At 38.2% G+C, this 19,214-nt stretch overlaps 1 protein-coding gene across 4 annotated transcripts; it reads left to right on the top strand.

Annotated features, from left to right (window-relative positions):
* Positions 1-2,159: 2,159 nt before the first annotated feature.
* Positions 2,160-7,738, top strand: LOC145623882 (uncharacterized). 4 transcript variants are annotated; one of them, XM_081676784.1, is made up of 6 exons: positions 2,160-2,380; positions 6,194-6,325; positions 6,398-6,663; positions 6,798-6,931; positions 7,002-7,112; positions 7,186-7,738. In XM_081676784.1, the coding sequence occupies exons 3-6, from the start codon at positions 6,660-6,662 to the stop codon at positions 7,594-7,596; spliced, it is 660 nt and encodes a 219-aa protein (XP_081532910.1). In that variant the 5' UTR covers positions 2,160-2,380; positions 6,194-6,325; positions 6,398-6,659; the 3' UTR covers positions 7,597-7,738. The 4 variants fall into 4 exon arrangements, with proteins under 4 accessions (XP_081532910.1, XP_081532908.1, XP_081532909.1 ...); XM_081676782.1 differs by having other exon boundaries at positions 6,794-6,931; XM_081676783.1 differs by having other exon boundaries at positions 6,194-6,663; positions 6,794-6,931.
* Positions 7,739-19,214: the final 11,476 nt, after the last annotated feature.

Here is a 19,214-nt window from a genome sequence, read left to right as displayed (position 1 = left end):
CGGTAGGTTTTTCTTGGGTCGTGAAAAACGAGCCTGGGTCGCACCCGCCACGAGTGTCCACTTGATAAGTCAATGAGATTCATTCAACCTCAAAACCATATGGCAGATTGGCAATGAAGGATGTATGCCCTTAGCCTTGTAACGTAGACAAAGTTTTCTCTTTTGTTCAACGTGGGATACACGTCTCAATATCCAGTTTTACTTGTTACACTCGATTATTATTATGGGATACAATTTCACTCACATGTGGGTTTGCTCATGGGCTCAATGTAACACACCACCCTTACAAGTAGGTTTTCCATAATAATACTAGCCTAGATCACAACTTAACCCAAGCCGAGCTCTGATACCATGTTAAACGGGTTTAGGCCACACCTATCACGAGTGTCCACTCTATAAGTCCATGGAGCAAAAAGGCTACACATACCATTGTTGTATGTGGTCCCTACATAAAACTCTAATTTGTCATGTTTTGATTGGCTAGAATAATGGGCTCAAGTTCCATTATATTCAATTTATATTTGACTTCTAATTTTCTCCCTTTTTCTAATGATGTGTCAAGATTTTAATGGTGTTGTATGTAGGGATAACATACAATGGTTGTATGTGTATCAGCTCTCGTCCATGGAGTGTCCTGTTGTCCCCCTCCAAATCATAAGACAATAAAGAGAGTAGCCCCTTATCTTTATAAAATGAAAACAATTTTCACTTTTTTCAATATGAGATACACATCCTAATACTTACTCTTACTTTTTACATTCTATTAATGTTAGACAACATTTTTAGTTTTTATTCACACGTGACCATGTGAGTTTGCTCATCAGTTCATCAGGTCAGCCGGTTTTGACATCTAGAATGAGTATGTCAAAAAAAAATTTTAAAATGCAACCTATGTTGGCATTTGTAGTGGTGTACATATTTATGTGATTTACGCCATTCTAAAACCTTGACTAGACTTTCAACAATGCCAAAGAGTTAGGAATTAATACCAAAATTACTAGTCAAAACAGTACTCGAATGTAAAACATTACATTTGAAAGTTGAGAGTTTTGGGGGATGACAGAGAGAAAGAGCAGACAGAGGTCATTTCCAAGGCATTGTTTTTTTGTTTTACTATTATTGTTTTCAGAGCCTAAATATATTTTCCACCAAAATAGGCATAAATTTTGTTAAAACAATATGATTTCGAGAAATGATAAATAAATAAATAACTTGAGCAATAAAAAGTTTGCTTTAAAATTACGGCAAAATGAATATTGTAATCCCAATGAACGAAGACAAAGCACGTAAAATATTGGAATCCCAATGAACGAAGACAAAGCACGTAAAATTTGAGAGATCCAAGTTACGGAAAAGATGGAGCACGGTTTCATGGAACAAACTATGTCGTTCACATTTCTATCATTCATTCGTGCAAACCTTTTGGTTTTACTTGTTTTTTTCCTACCTCATTGACTTCTTCTCCACTAATCTTGGTTACTTAAAAAATATTTGAAATAAAGAATGATAATTAACAACTAATCCGTTTGTTTCTTAACATCTGTCCGTAACATTTTACGGGTGTTTGATGTACAGCTTAATCGTTCGATTAAGGTTTTAGGGGCCATTTTAGGGCTTAAGGAATCGAATTGAGCTTGGAATTAGCAAAAAAATAACGCAAGTGTCTCGTTTTGCGTAACAAAAATGTATCGATTTGTGGGAAAAATGTAAATATGAGACATTTACGTTATTTTTTTGCTAATTCCGAGCTCAATTCGGGCCTCCAAAAGTTAATATTAACCCCTAAAACCTTCACCGAAAATTTTTCAACATGTAAACCGATGAAAAAATAAAATTGGGCTGCAATTTACAATTTATACGAACTTTTTGGCTGCAATTTGAATTGTTTTTTTAAATGGCTGCAATTTGCAAAATACAAACTTTAAATGGCTGCAATTTGCAAATTTTCCAAAAAAAAAGTGAAACTTTCATATAAAGTTTATCTATATATAAACTAAATATTAAAGGAGAACGCTCAGGTTACTCTCCGAGAGATTTTTGCATGTTTCTCTCACCCGCCACGTTGGACAGTTTTAATTCTTAAATAAATTAACCAAATATGGGACCACACCTCCGTTAGTTGTAGTAAGTTAACACCGTGTGTTTCGTTTGTTCTTTCTCTTTCTTCACTTCACCCCACCTCTTTACTCTTGGTCTTGTTCTTCATCCCTCTCTACAGTTGTTCGTCGGCCTCTCTCTTCACTTGCTCGGTGCTCCTCTTTCCTTGGTTTCCTCCATGAATTATATCTTGAATTGGTAAGGTTGTGTACCCCCTCCATTCGATGTTATCCCGAAGAAGCATTTTCCGTAGATCTGATGTACATTGCGCGGCTTGATCGAGGTGAAATTCTGTCGAATCTTACTTTGAATTGTTGTAGAATTTCTAATTGTTGCTGAATTGTTAATTGTTGTTGAATTGTGAGTTGTTTAGATTAAATTTGTTTAGCTAAATTGTTGTAGAATTGCTAATCTCATACGTGGCTTATTTGACTCTTTTTGCCATTAAGGTTTCAATTCAATCATAATTTGAGTTGTTGTTGAATTGGTAATTGTTGTTAAATTATGAATGGCTAAACTAATAAATCTCATAAGTGGTTTAATTTAGGCAATATGGTTTCAAATTCCATACTTATTGAAATAATGTTGAACTCTTGCATCTATTGTTTTTAAACTATAATCTTAAAGTGGTTGGAATTTGTGTTTTGGCTGTTATGCGTTGGATTTATTTATTGTTTCTTGGTAGCTTAATTTCATATTGATTTACACATAATTGATTTGGGTTAACAGTGAGTGCTATTGTTGTTGGGATAAGTATGATAGTTGAGTAATGGTGTGATATGACAGAGATGGATGAGTTTATGGTAAGGGATGTAGATGAAGTGGGTGTGTGTGATCTGTTAGCTAATTTAATTGAAGTTGATTGTAGTAATGGTGATGATGATGAGTATTTGGATACATGGACAGTATTTCCTTTACAAAAAATGTGGGGAATAATGATAACAGGCGTACGCCAATCCAAACCTGTTCCCCAATTCAGTCTATGGAGATTGTTGAAACAAATGTTTCAACAACTAAGGTCTCTATTATGACCTCTGTTGATCCCCTAAAAGTCTGTATGATGTTCAATGGTTGGGAGGAAAATTGAGGTATTTTATAAGTCTTATGTAGAGCAATGTGGGTTTGGAGTTAGTAGAGTTCAAACTGCTTATACTCCAAGGAAAGAGATTAGGGGGATGACTTGGAGGTGTGAGTGTTGGGGTCCACCCAATTTGAGGGCGCAGCAGGAGGCAAAGAAAAGGGAAAAGCTAATGGAAGTTGGAGGAAGTGTTGGGAATAAGAACGGGGACATATTAGAGGATGAGCTTGCCCGGTGCAAAAGAAAATCCAAAACATGTGAGTGTCAAGCTAGGATTTATGCTAGTGTTAATAGGGAAGGACTTTCAGTGTTGATAACGGTTAAATTGGATCATACTCATAAGTTGGACCCCACTATGGCTAAGTTAGTTAAAGAATATCGTATGAAGAAATTGACATCTACTGTTCGTAAGAGGTTGCTTAATTATTATGAGGTTGGAGTACCGGTGAGTAAAATTTGTGGTTGTTTGGGAACTGAAAATGAGAACTTGCCTAATGTCAAGGATATGCAACATTAGGTGTATAAGAAAAGACGTTTGAAGATGGAGGGGGGAGATGCGAATACTATGATTGAATACTTTGATTACATGCAAGCGGACAACCATAAATTTTTCCATGTCAATCGGTTGGATGAACAAGGTCGTTTGAAGGATGTACTTTGGGTTGATGCGCCTAGTACAACCGCATATGAAGATTTTGGAGATGTGATGTGTTTCTATGCAACATATCTCACCAATGAGTATGAGCTCCCGTTTTGTAATTTTGTCGGAGTTAATCATCATGGTCATCATTCGCTCTTGTTAGGTTGTGCTCTAGTATCTCGTGAAGATTCCGTCACATTTCGTTGGATATTCCGTCACTGGTTGTCCTGTATGGGCAACAAAGCTCCTGAAGTAATACTTACAGATCAAGCACCTGCAATGAGGAAGCTCTTAGCCGAAATTATGCCAAACACACATATGGCATATCTTTAAAAAAATTTTAAAAAAACTTGGGAAGTGTGAACTGTAAGTATTTATTGTTTTCTAATGGATTATGTGCATTTAGATGTTCTGATTTAGTGTATGTAATTGTATTCTGCATATTTTTCCATGTTCCCTTATCTTTACAAATATTAATTTCGTGTTGTCTTGTAAGGATTGTTTGATCATAGGGGATTGTCCCCTGTGATGTATCATCATAGGCGATTGTCCATAATGTTGCTAGTCTTGTAATGCTTAGGTGCTGTTATGTCCTGGTCCTACCTTGTAAGGAGGATTTCAGTTTGTTTACCCTTCTGCATATCTCAAGTACAATGAATTCAAAAATCCTTTGAAGATTGACATATACGACAGCTTCACTATCGATGAATTCCAAAAACGATGGTGTGAAGCAATGAAGTTGTATAAGTTAGAGGATAATGAACGGTTGCAAGAGTTGTTTATAGAGCGACACATGTGGGTGCCTGCTTTCATGAAGGAGTACTTTTGGGCGGGGATGAAAACAACGCAGAGGGTGGAGAGCATAAAGAGGTTCCTCGATGGTTTTGTTGATAGGCACACTAAATTATGTGAATTCCTTGAAAAGTATAGCCAGGCAATGAAGAAGAGGGTCACTGATGAAACTGATGCGGATGATAGGGATTCCAAATACATCAGGCGGCTTGTTAGTGGATTCAAAGTGGAAACGTTTTTAAAAAAATCTACACTGATGAAAAAGTCAAGTTCTATAATTAATTTTAATTATATTTATTAGACTGTAACACCCCACATTTATTAGACTGTAATACCCCATATTTATTAGACTGTAATACCCCATATTTATTCAAAGTGGAAACTTCTTTTAAGGGGGAGACTGTAATACCCCATATTTTAAAGCCTATTTAATTAATTTTAGTCATATTTATTAGATTTAAATATGTTTTAATTTGGGTTTAATTAATTTCCCTTATAGAAAAGTTATTTTCTTAAAAGATTTTCACCTTCATTTATTCAAATTATCTTATACACTATATTTTATGGTGTGTTCCCTAAGATATTTTGAGTTATTTATTTATAAATAGTTTCTAAACTTTTGTGATTTCAAAGTGATTTATCAAGCAAATTATATTTTGCTAAACTTTATTTATAAAGTTATTATTTTAAGACTTTAAAGTGATAAAAATTTCTATGAGTCTAAACCCTTTTCTTAACCATGACCATATGTAGGTAATATTTCAAGCGTTAATCCCTATCTTGAACCCCACTGTGATCATACACTTAAGTACGGTGGCGTCCAAAGGGAAAGAAGATAGAGCAAAAGAGTCGCCAACAAGTTTTTTTAGGAACTTGTAAACCGTTCACGAGGTGAAGGTTACACCCCTTAACGATCCAGGAGATCGTCAACTCCAATAGGTCTTGAACCATGACTGGTAGTTCGGGGATGAAGGTACAAATCCAACCTAAAAGAGATTGAACCTGCCCTAATAATAGGCCTCTACTTTATTCTGATTGTATTCATGTGCGCTTTCTGACTAACATGCAATCAATAGGATTACCCTAAACCTGTTTATCTATGTTGGTTGAATTTAATGCACAATAAAACTATTATTTGCGATCACTTGAGTTATAATCAAATTAACCCTAAACAAGATTATTAATTATCTTATTAAGCGTGATTACAAGTACAAATTTCCTTTAAACATGCATAAAAGGTGTGATCAAGCAATAACAATAAATATCAAGCAACATAATAATAATCATCATAACAATAACAATAATAATAATAATAATAATAATAATAATAATAATAATAATAATAATAATAATAATAATAATAATAATAATAATAATAATAATAACAAAAATAATAATAATAATAATAATAATAATAATAATAATAATAATAATAATAATAATAATAATAATAAACATGTTAAAGCATAAAAATAGCAAGATTGCTCTATCCGGCTTTTGGAGGGTCGTAAAGGTAAACTTTATTCCCTATAAAGTTTAGCTCTAGATTTTAGTTAGCACTTGCTGATAACTTTTGCTTCTTGTAGATCTGGTTCTACGAGTACTTCTCCTTAGCTGCGCCGGCGAGACCGTCGCCGCGCAGGCTTCCAGTTAGCGCTTCCTAGGGCAGCCGCCGTGTGGGGATGTCCACTGCCTATGTCCGAGATTGGATCATCTCGGTGTGATTCATTTCTTATTTGACATTTAGTGATGCCTTAGATAGATTCTTGTCTGATTGACGCTCTTTGCAGGAGCCTGAGGTGCTGTACCGACCGTTGGTCGATTTGGCAGTCCCTAGGCTAGCCGCGCAGTATTCTGCTGAGCGTCGCTATTTCTTGGGGACTTATGGAGCGACTGCGTATCTTGGAGAGAGGGTTTCTATTCAGCATTCCTCAGATACCTTTGTCGTTCCTGCTCCTCCACCACGTCACATGTTTAATGCCACGAGGTTGGTGAGAATGTCGGAGGGAGCTGGTACCCCTTGGCGATCTTACACGATCCCTAGGCGATGCTATGGGTAGGTGCTACTGCCGTTGTTAGCTCCAGTTCATGTACCTGCTGAGGATGTGGCGATACGATTTTCAACTTTTACCTTTCGTTAAGTAGCCCCCAAGTGATGCTTTACTGATTTTGTTTTGCCTTGTAAGGAAGATCCTGTTGTGTTCGTGCCACCCCGTATGTCTATTCATTATCAGGGGACATATGGGCCGATTGAGAAGATGATTCCTCCGGCTCCTGAGGGCGAGCTCTTTGTGGAGCGGTCGATTCCTCGTCACCAGACTCGGGTAAGCTTGTTTATTTGCAACATTTTGGCCATATATGTTATGCCTGTTTACTAACTTATTTCTTTGACAGTTCTCACGCGAGGTGGTTTTGGCGATGGCACGATGCATAGATGTCTTCCGTAGCCAGCTCGTTCGGATGAGGAACGTGGCTACCTGCCATCGAGACGACGCTGTTCAGGAGGTACTCTTCCCTTCTTGTGTTTTTGTATTACCGCTTCTATTTTGCCTGTGTCTAATCTTAGTTTCTTTTGCAGGGTCAGCCCATTCTTTCTCGTACCCACACGAGACCTGAGGTGCGGAGGGATCCGGCGAGGTCTAGCTCGAGACGTCGCCGCACTGGTTCGGGAGGTCGGGGCGCTCGTTCTGAGGCTGCTCGTACCGAGGCGGTAGAGGGCTCAGGCTCTTCATTTGATGGTGCACATGTTGCGCCGGTAGGCCAGGGAGAGGCAACCTCGGCTCTTACAGGTGGTGGGATGTACGAGGTTGGCTCGTCATCGCAGCAGCCTCCGCAGCCTCAGCCTCAGGTTGATCTTGGGTGGACGGGTCCTATGTTGAGCTTTCCTCCTCCCGAGGAGACTGGAGCTGGAGCCGGAGCTGGTGGAGAAGTTACTCCTCGTACGGCGCAATTTTATGAGATGATGGGTGTACGTCCCCCGGCGCCGTAGTTTGTTCCTATGCTTTTTATTATTTTATTTTGACTTTGTATAGAACTTTGCCTTTTATTTAGACTCATTATTTAGACATGTTTTGTATATACATACTATTATGAGTTTATTCTTTATTTATCATGTTTTTCATTTTTTATCATTATTATGTGCATGTTTGTGTGTGAAAGGAAATGTGAAAAGTAATTTTGCGCAAAAATTCCATCATTTTTATTATTGATGGAGGGTATCCGACTTTCTCCCCCAAAAAAGAAAAAATGAAAAATAAAAGTCAAATAAAATATTGGATTTATAAAAATTTGGAAGTTAGTCTAAATAAAATCAGAAAAACAATATAATTAATATAATATCTATATTAATTAAGAGGGAGGAATAAACGAATTTTTAGAAAAAGATAAGGAAACCATAAAGTCATTAGCAGACTCGAATCAGGTAAAAAACGCGGGTTTTTAGAAAGCGCGTACGATGAGACATATTAGCGCCAGCTGGCGCCACGTGTTTTGGTGTAGCTCCATGCGTTACACTTAGCGTTTGGCGCCAGGCTCTGGCGTCAGGCACCAATAGTTGGCGTCTGGCGTTAATGAGCGCTGACTCCGAATCCTTCCTGGATTAAAATTGCTCCGATTTTGTGCATAAATAGCCCCCTGCCCAGCCGATTTTCTTCATAATTTCAGCAGATAAAATATTACTTAGTTTTTAGAAAAATAACATCATGTCTCTAGTCTCCAAAAGTTTTACCAACTACACTCATGAATGGTGTTGGTCTCTTAATGCCAAAGAGAGAAAAGAATTAGATGTGTTTCACTTGGGGGGTATTTATGGTGTCAAAGGGGTAGATCTTGATTCAGATTTTATTCATACCGCTTTAGAATATTGGGATGTAGATACTCATTGTTTTAGAATAGGGTGTGATGAAATTAGCCCTTTGCCGGAAGAATTTGGTGCTATTTTAGGCTTCCCTGCACTAGATCTTGTAGTAATCCCTAGAATAAATTAATATTATTATAAGGATTTTGAACGCTTCTTCAATTTAAAAGACAAAGATCTATCAAAAATAGTAGATGGTAATATAGTTAATTTGAAAGAATTTGCTCGCCATTATTTTGATAGACCTTATTCTGAATCTTTCCATGTTTATAGAAGAAGGGATTTCTTATTTTGCATGCTTAATCAATTTTTTTCTTACTAGTGGTAAAAATAATGAGAGTCAATCAATTATATCCACTGTTTTAGAACAAATTGAATCAGGGAGAAATCCAATGCCTTTAATAGTTGGAGAGACCATGCTTAGTCTTGATGAATTAAAGAGAAATCCAAACGCACCTTTTCGGGGCTCTCCAATTTTATTACAGAGAGAAAAATAATATTTTTATTTACAGAAATCAAAAATATATTTTTGTATAGTAATAATAATTTATCTGCATTGCAATTTTTACATATGTGGCTAATGGAAAGACTGGAATTAATTAGCCCTCCGGACAACATTGAGAAGTATACTCCAAATTGCTTCGTGAGAAGGAAGAAACGCTTCTCTAAGATGGGGCGCCATGAATGGAAGAAGGTCTTCGAGTCTTGTAATTTTGCCATCAAGTGGGTCATCCCTTGGTGGAAAATAGAAAAGATGGTTGGTGTCAACAAGCAACCTTTCTGCCGTCTTCCAAGCTTGTCTCGTATGACTTTTTATTATCCCTGCAGGGTAAAAAGACAATACGGCCTACTTCAGACTATTCCTTTAGGTGATCTTCGTCGTCCCTACGAGTTCCCTATCTCCTAGGAAGTAGACAAATTTGATGCTTATTGGAGCGCTAGACCTTTATTGTAGGTAATCACCCAAAAGGTTCCCCCTTCTTTGCCCAATGATGTAAGAAAATGGCTTCTGAAGAAACCCTCAAAGGACGTGAAGAAAAATCAGAGTAAAACTGATGTGAAGAGTCGTCTAGGTGACAAGGTGATTCCTGTTAAGGAACGCTTGGGTGAAAGGATCGAGTTCAAAACACCTATAATGCCTAAGAAGAAGAGTACTGCAAAAGATAAAGGAAAAAGGAAAGCTGACACCACAGAAAAGAAAGCTTGGGTAGAAAAGAAGCTGGAGTCCTAGCTGAGGGGGAAACTATTTACTCCAAGATTGAATGTAGGTCCTCTAAAGGATGCCTACTAGCTAAGGTTATGGATGAGGAAGAAGAAGCAGACAAAAATTGGAAAAGGGCTAAGAAAGAGAAAGAAGATTAAGAGCATTGCTTAATTTCCAATTATTAGACTTAGTTTTTTTTTTTAAATTTAAAGGTAATTTATTTAAGCCTTATTTAAATTCCTTCAATAGTGTAATTTATTTTATTAATGAAATTCCAGCTTTTTAATTAAATTATTTACTTTAAATTTATTTTATTAAAGCAATGAAAACCGAAGAATTAATTTTCCAGAAATTTTTTCGAGTACGGAAGTCGAAATTTTTTCGAAAAACACAGAAATTTTCCCAGACTTTTAATTGTAAACTGGCGCCACAATTCTGTGACTGGCGCCGGCTGCGGCAGTCTGGCTTCAGGCGAAAGACGCCATCGTCTGACGCTAACATTCATCGGCTGGCGCCAGAATCTTTTCTGTGACGCCGATGTTTCGTCGATCTTCTGTTGAATTTTTTTTTTTAAGTCTGGGATGCAAGATTTTAGGAAATAAAGTGGCCGCACCCGTAAAGAGTTGCCTACGTATCCTTTCTTAAGGAGTTAGGCCAAACGTAGCTCCCTTGAGTATCATACTCAAGTAATTATGGGTAGTATTTCTTAAATTGGTCAAGATTGGTTATGTTCGAGAACTCATTGCCATCCATATTAGTTAATTTTGTTGCACCTCCTGATAGGATTGTTTTGACAATGTAGGGTCCAGACCAATTAGGTCTGAATTTTCCCCTTGGATCTAAAACATTTTTCCTTAATGCTTTCAACACCAAGTCTCCTACTTTGATGTTTCATGTCTTGACCTTCTTATTAAAATGCCTAGCCATACGAGTTTGGTAACATTGAGTGTGATGTAGAGCTTCTAGTCGTTTTTCATCGAGTAGAATTAACTCTTCATATCTTGCCCTAGTCCATTCAACTTCATCTAGTTTGCTCTCTCACGCGATGCGTAGAGATGGAGTCTCTAGTTCGACAGGTTGTACGACATCCATTCCATAAACCAAGGAAAATGGCGTATTTCCTGTTGATGTGCGAATTGATGTGCGATAACCCCACAATGCGAAATGAAGTTTGTCAGGCCAATCCTTATAATTTTCCGTCATTTTCTCGATGATAGTCTTTAGATTTTTATTATCTGCCTCGACTGCTCCATTTTCTTGAGGCTTATAAGGGGAGGAATGATGATGTTGGATGCCATATTTTTGTAGCAATTCTTCACATTCGGCTTGAAAGTGAGTTCCATTGTCACTTATCATTTCATGTGGGACTCCGTATCGACAAATAATATTTCTCTCGATAAAGAGTGCTACATGTTTTGCAGTGAGTTTAGCGTATGATTGCGCTTCGACCCACTTCGCGAAGTAATCAATTGCCACTAGGATATATTCGTGGCCTCCTGTTCCTGGGGGAATGATTTTGCCGATGATGTCAATTCCCCATGTAGAGAACGGCCATGGCGACGTGTAGGTGTAGAGCAAGGATGGAGGAACATGTTGTAAATTGGCATAGATTTGGCACTTAGGGAATCTTTTTACGTATTGATGGCAATCCCTATTCATTGTAGTCTAATAATATCCTTCTCGCATTATCTTTTGGACTAACATTTTGCCATTTATGTGAGTTCCACAGTTTCCTTTGTGGACTATCCTCATTGCTCTTTGGGCATCCTTTTTTCCTACACATAAGAGAGCTCGACCCTTAGGTACCCTTTTATGTAGCTCGTTGTCTATGAGTACATATTGGGAAGCCAAGAGTCTTAATGCTCGTTTTTCTCTTTTTCAGCATGGGGAGGGTATTCTCCTTTGGTAACGTAGTTGAGTATATCCGTGTACCACGGTTCTTCTTGTTCTTCTTCTTCGTCTTGGACTACTTCATCATCTTCTATAGCTTGAATATATGCTGGTTTGTGCCTTTTTTCTATAGTTAGAGGCATTTGCTCGATTTCCGTGGGAATCCTAACCATCGAGGCTAGTCTTGCCTAGGTAGATATGTGTATTCTACCTTCTCTAACTGATTAGTAAGAGTTTCCAGATAGGTTTGGTAAGGGGCTAGACTTTCGCTCCTTCCTTTCCACCTTTTGGATATTAGATTGATGATTAATGAAGAGTCTCCGAATATCCGTAACTATTTTACTCCCAATGTCAAAGCTGTTTCAAGGCCTACCACACATGCTTCGTATTCAGCAGCGTTGTTGGTAACGTCGAAATCTGGCTTTATGGAGATTGGAACACGCTCTTCTTTACGTGATACTAGTAATACTCCAACGCCACATCCCTTTTGGTTTAAGGCTCCGTCGAAGTATAAGGTCCAAGTATCATCTTCAGTGACCATTAAGTCTTCATCTGGAAATTCATTGTCTTGTATTGGCGTCGAGTCTTCTATTGGAAAGTCCGATATAAAGTCTGACACCACATATCCTTTGATAGCTTTTTGCGGCATAAACCTTACATCAAACTGGGCTAAATTGACTATCCATCTCGATATACGTCCATTGAGTGTAGATTTCTCGAATAGATACTGGAGTGGATCTAATCGGGAGACTACGAAAACTGTATGCACTAACATATAATGTCTTAACTTGGTTGTGGCCCACACCAAGGCGAGGCACAATTTCTCAAGTGGTGTATAACGTGATTCATATTCGAGCATTTTCTTGCTTAGATAGTAGATTGCGTTTTCTTTGCCTTCTACTTCTTGTGTTAGCAGCTCCCATTGTCTCTTTGGTAACTGTTAAGTACAACCTAAGAGGTATTCCTGTAAGTGCTGGTGCTAATACGGGAGGATTTGCGAGATAGGCTTTGATCTTTTCAAAGTCTTTTTGACACTTTTCATCCCATATTACTAGTACATTCTTCTTTAGTTTTTTAAAGATTGGTTCGCATATCGTTGCCAATTTTGATATGAACCTACTTATGTATTGCAACCGGCCAATAAATCCTCGAATCTGCTTCTCGGTTTTGGGCGGTGGCATCGACATGATTGCTTTGATCTTGGTTGGGTCCATCTCTATTCCTCTAGAGCTTATGACATAACCCAAAAGCTTGCCTGAGGTGACTCTAAAAGCACACTTAGATGGCTTCAACCTCATATTGTATTTTCTTAGCCTATCGAAAAATTTTCTTAAGGCTACTTGATGGCCTGGGCGGTCTTTTGATTTTACAATCATGTCGTCCACATATACTTCGACTTCTTTATGCATCATGTCATGGAGTAAGGCAGTTGCTGCACGTTGGTAAGTGGCACCCGCGTTTTTCAACCCGTATGGCATTACCGTGTAGCAGTAAGTGCCCCATGGTGTTATGAAGGTTGTTTTCCCAATGTCTTCTTCCGCCATGAGAATCTGATTATAACCTGCGTATCCATCCATGAACGAGAGAAGTGAGTGATTTGCTGTGTTATCCACCAGAATATCGATGTGTGGTAAAGGGAAGTCGTCCTTTGGACTTGCCTTATTTAGATCTCGATAGTCAACACACATTCTTACCCTTCCATCTTATTTCAGAACTGGGACGACGTTGGCGAACCATTCAGGATATTTAGGTACCTTGATGAAACCTGCTGTAGACACCCATTTGTGTCTCCCCAAAACCAAACCCAGTGATGAGTGCCTTTCACGTCGAATCATAATCGAATGAAACGAAAGTGTGGAAAGGTCTAGTGTTGCGGAAAGTTTTATTTCTTTTTCTCTTTTCTCTGTTTTTGAAAACTTTATTTTAAGAAAACAGCCAATCCAGTTGGTTGGTCCATGATATGGGTCCAATAGTGGTGTAGTTGGATGGGGCTTGCAAAGACCTTTCCAACGATATATTATAAGCCCAATTCCGATGAATATTGAGGAATTTATGGCCAATTTACTAAACTGGGCCCGGTTTGAGTTTTAAGTACGGCCTAATGATCTAGGGGAGGGCCTAATATAATTTATCATTCCTAATGCAATTAGGAATGGTTTTTAGTCTTCTAGAACATTCTAGAAGGTTCTTATCATTCTTAATTCAATTAGGACTCTTCAGAGTTTTAATTAGATCAAATAGCATTTTCGACTGAAATTATATTATTTTATCTTCTAGTACGGTAAGTTTATTAGATTTTCGAAAACGCGTTGAAAGCCGATTTGGCGTCCAACCCCAGGCCTTGGCGCCTGGAACCAGGATTGGCGCCAGACGCCAGCATTGGCGCTAGCCACTGGTCCTGGCGCCAATGAGCCAGGGCTGGCGCCAAAGTGGTTTTGTGGTCTTCAGACTCTGTTTTGATAAATTATCTTTTTTGGATGATTTTCTCTATAAATATAGTATCAAAAACTCCGTTTTCATGGACGGATTATCAATATTTATTCACCAAGAATCTTCAATTCTCTTCTTAAAATCATTCATTCTTTCTTTTCTAAAACTTTGTTTTCTCGAATACAAAATTCCGCATTCGCAAGATCTTGATACACCTAGCCATATTCGAAGTTGCCTTCGCCTTAGACGTGAAAGGTTTAATTTCTGAGGGTTTGGTCCCAAATCTCTCTTTCAATTATTTAATTTGATTGATTTGATTATTATTTTCCTTGAAGTTACTAACGCGTGTATTGTGTTATTAGAAAGAGGTACGAGGCATCCAAGTAAGTACTTTAAGTGCTTTAATTGATTAATTGATATTATGAAGTAGATTGTTATTATGATTCCTAGTATCATGTCTAGGGTAATTTTAATATCAAGTATGATTGCTACGATGCTTCCTATATTCTTCCTAATACTTATGATTGTTAGTATCATGTTAGGACTAAAGCTTTGATTTTTATTGTTTAGTGACATGCTAGGGTTTGTTATTAATCTTGTTAGTATCATGCCTAGGATCTTGCTATGCTTTAACATGATTATGATTATGATTGATGTTGTTTTTATTAATGATGTTGATTATTTATTATTATGTTGCTTGATATATATCATATTGTTATTGCTTGATCACCTATATTGCATGTTTAAAGGGATTTGGTATTTGCAACCACGCTTAATAAGATAAATAATAATCTTGTTTAGGGTTAATTGTGATTATAATTCAAGTGATCGCCAATAATAGTTTATTTGTGCATTAATACTCAACCAACATAGATTAAACAAGTTTAGGGTTAATCCTATTGATTGTATGTTAATCAGAAAGCGCACATGAATACGAGCAGAATAAAGTAGAGACCTATTATTAGGGCAGGTTCAATCTCTTTTAGGTTGGATTTGTACCATCATCCCCGAACCCTTATTTGGTTCATGACCTTATGGAGTTGACGATCTCTTGGATCGTTAAGGGGTGTAACCTTCACCTCGTGAACGGTTTACAAGTTCCTTAAAAACTTGTTGGAGACTCTTTTGCTCTATCTTCTTCCCTTTTGGACGCCACCGTACTTTAGTGTATGATCACAGTGGGGTTCAAGCTAGTGGGATTTAAAGGCTTGAAACTATTCCCCACAGTTTTTGGCGACTCCACTGGGGAGGATTTCTATTTTAATTCCTGAATTTGTTTCGACAATGATTTAGAATGAGTGGATGAGACTCGAAAAGTTCTAAGTATTTCATGTGCGTAATTCTGATTAACATTGTGGCATATGCATAAAAAGGTTCTCATTGGAAAGACTATCCGTAATGAGTCAAAAACATAAGGATTTTACACGTAGGAAATATGAGAAATGTCTTTCACAACTAGGACTGAAATAACACCGCGCGAAACTGGATGATTTTATTGAGCACAGAAAGCTGTTGAGGCATGTGGGAAGTAGCGTCAGGGGCCAAAGCTTGGCGCCAAACTTTTAGCCGTAGCGCCAGACGCCAGAATTGGCGACAGGCGCTACAGTTAAAAGTTGGCGCCAGTCTCTGTTTGCTGGCGCCAATTTCCCCCAATACCGAGCCAGAAATATGCGTTCTAATTTCGACCGGTTTTTCGTATTGTTTGCTCGATCCTACTTCCTGATTGAATTTTTTCTCATTTTTCTGAAACCCATATGTGTTCTACATATGGACATAACCCTCTGGGAATTCATGCTCTATCTACCTGATTGAACGCTCCTGGCAACAAAGGGTACATCTGAGAGGTTGAATTCACCAAACCATTGAAGTGAGTTTTTTCTAAAAACTCGCGGTGTCCTATCCACACGCGTTAACCCTTCACGGTTAGGCTTCTACGCGGTGCATCTGGACAATTAACCATGGACCCTATTTGACTAAACCATATCCCGAACTTTAGAGAACTAGAGCCATGGTTAGGTTGCGAACTCATTGCATCATATTGTGCCTACTTGACTAATTGTGCATTATTTGTTGTGCATATATATCCTATGCTCCTCTTAACCGTTTGTTGATTTGTGTTTGAGATTATAATTGATGACTTAAAGAACTTTTCCTAATTAATTAATTAATTTGAATCAACAAATTTTTTATTTTTTTTTTCTTTTAATCGGAATTGACCTAGTACGACTTTAGGCATACCCCAGTTGACTAATAATATCGAAAACAGTCCCAGACCGAGGCTCCAATATTGGTGCCAAAATCTGAGCTGTAGCGCCACTGTATGGTGTGTAGCGCAAAACATTTACTAAAAAGTCTGGCGCCAACCACCATATTGTGACGCCAGTCCTGTCGCTTGGCCGACAGTTCGGTTTATTTGTCGAGTCATCACTTAATGTCTAATTTTTCAGTTTCCTGTTTAATTCGGTTAATTTTGCCGGCAATAATGCTTAATTAAATTAATATTCGAGTTTAGGCACTAAGTCCCATGGTCTTACACAAGAGTCCAAGCATGTCACTTACACTCAATACACACTTCAATACACATGTCTTGACCATGATTAAGGGAGTCTTGTGTGCGCGCGTATTTTTCGTCATTTTTTTTAAGGGGGTAAGTCGGATATTAATCCTCCAATAAATAATAAAACTTAAGTTCCCTAAACACATGTACATTATTGCTCCCTAAAAATATGCATACTTTTTGCATACCCTTTTCTTTTAAAAAAATAAAAACCTTAAAGTCAAATTGATTCGAGTCAAGTAATTAAAACGCAAACTGGCTTAATTTACAGCGCGTGGTCAAGAAAGGAAGGACGATTAATCAAAGATAACCTCTTCGTACAAGTCCAACTTTTCGACAAACCTATAGCCCGCAAGAGAAAAGCAAGAGTCATAATAGCAACTCAAGAAGAAGTCAATGACCTCAAGAATCAACTGGCTACTGTAACTGAGACACTGAAACTTCTCGCACTTAAGATCGAAGATCCCGCAAAGCAACAACAAATGGACCTCATGCAAGAAAGCCTAAGCAAGTTGTCCAGTGACTACAAGTTTCAATAACTCACATCCCAAGGGGTCTCGGTGGATAAAGATCTTCTTCCGCGGAAGTTCAGTGCCAACGACATCCCAAAATTTAGGGCAATCGACAACCCCTACTTCCATCTAAGGGCATTTGAAACAATAATGAGTATCAAGGGTGTCGATAAGAAAGTCTTCCCTTCTCTGTTCTCGCTATCTCTCGAGACCGTTTGCCAACAATGGTTCTTTTCTCTCGAAAAAGAAAAGACCTCTACCTGGGAATCCATAGCAAATGCTTTCGTTGATAGGTACAAGTGCAACGTTCAAGTCGAAACTGACCATAGAGAACTTGAAATCCTCAAACAGAAGGAGAATGAAGGCTTCACATCTTTCTTTAACAAGTGGAGAGAAACCTCAGCTAAAATGATTGAGGTACCAAGTGAAAAAGAGTCCGTGAGACTGTTCATTAAAAACCTCCAAGAAAAATATTCAAAACATCTTAAATATCAAAATAACCTTCATACCTTTAAGGCTGTTTATGATATTGGGATTAATATCGAAGATGACTTGACTAAATCTAAAGCTGACAACAATAACTCCAACAGTGGCGGGAAAGGAAAGAAGAACGACAATCCTTCTTCTTCCAAAACCGCCCACTCAAATAATGTTAGTACCTTTAATCTAGGAGAAGTCCTCGCCATGAACAATCAAGGACAAAAGAAACCGTTTAGGAGAAACTTCACTCCTATTGGCATGAGTTATGACAACGCGTTTGATCGACTAAATGCAAAAGGTCTTATAACTCCCATTGGACCATCTGGAGATCCACTAGTCGAGAAGAGGTCGCCTAATTGGAACCCCAATGCACATTACAAATATCATCAAGGTAGGGGCCATTCTACTGAAAGCTGTTGGAAGCTTAAGGAAGCTATCCAAGACCTAATTGACAGTAACAAGCTACCACTGCCCCCTGCCAGTAAGAAGCCGAGTATTGACAATGCACCTCTAGCTCACACATTGGTTATCTCCGATGAAGAAAGCGAAGTTGACCCCTCATCTCTCATTAAACCTGTCAAAGCAACCAATGTCGAAGAGGAAGAAGAAGAGACCTTTTTCGATGTCGAAGATAATCTTCCAGAACCGCCAAATGAGGTAGAGATACGAATACTACACTGTATCTGAGGGAGACATCGCAACTGTTACATGAAACTCTCAAAATTTTGAATGAACTTCACAAGGGATAGATGAAAAACCTAAGAGAGAATTCACACCAGTAAAAACGACTTATGAGGCAAAATACTTTCCCTTACAAGTCACCGAAAGACCCAAGAAGAGCAATAAAGTTTATACTCCAATTAGGATCCCGCATACACAAATGTTTGAAATGCTCTCCGAGAATGGCAAGGTCAAACCTCTCGAACCAAGACCATTTGAATCATTAAAAAGGACAGACAGATATTACTGTCAATACCATCAGTCAGGAGGACACACCCTAGAAAACTGCTTCAAGTTCAAGGATTTGGTGCAGAAAATGATTGATAGAATGGAATTAGTCCAAGTTCAGCAAGAAGAGGACATAAATGTTAATGGAGTATGGGACAGTGATGAAGAAGATGTCTATCTAAAAGACATATTAGGACCTTCACCTTCTGTATCATACACCACGGACGACATTTGGGCTGAAGAAGATTCATTAATAGACGTCCTCACAAGATCCGGGAGAATACAACCTCCCGTTTCAACACAACCTATGCCTACTGTACAACAAGTTCCCATACCTATCATCGAAGACAATGACATCGTTAAACAATTCAAGAAGACAAAAGTTGAGATGAATGTATGGAAGCTTCTGGCAACATCTCGAGAACATAGGTTGGCTGTGATGAATGCTTTGGATAAAATCGGGATAGATTCTGACACTACTCCTGAGGGACTAGCTAACTTCCTCATGAGTGACCTCCCTAGTACGATTAATCTAATCACTTTCTCTGATAAAGATTTACCCCCGGAAGGTGACAAACACTATAAGGCATTAAACCTCACGGTAGTCTGCAAAAGGATGAATGTTCCCATGACTCTTGTAGACAATGGATCGGCTATTAATGTCTGTCCACTTAGGACTGCAAGGATGCTTGGCATAAGAGATGAGGATTTAACTCCGTCCGCACAAGGA

This window comes from Chenopodium album, chromosome 3, assembly GCF_948465745.1.
Source record: "Chenopodium album chromosome 3, dcCheAlbu1.1, whole genome shotgun sequence".
Taxonomy (NCBI): domain Eukaryota; kingdom Viridiplantae; phylum Streptophyta; class Magnoliopsida; order Caryophyllales; family Amaranthaceae; genus Chenopodium; species Chenopodium album.
The sequence above is the reverse complement of the archived record's forward strand: the minus strand, read 5'-3'. Positions and strand labels throughout refer to the sequence as shown.

Coding starts and splice junctions, on each gene's coding strand:
- LOC145623882 (XM_081676781.1), top strand. CDS start 2,356: ATGTACATTGCGCGGCTTGATCGAG. Junction 2,381..6,797: donor CATTGCGCGGCTTGATCGAG/GTGAAATTCTGT, acceptor CTTGTAAGGAAG/ATCCTGTTGTGTTCGTGCCA. Junction 6,932..7,001: donor TTCCTCGTCACCAGACTCGG/GTAAGCTTGTTT, acceptor TTTCTTTGACAG/TTCTCACGCGAGGTGGTTTT.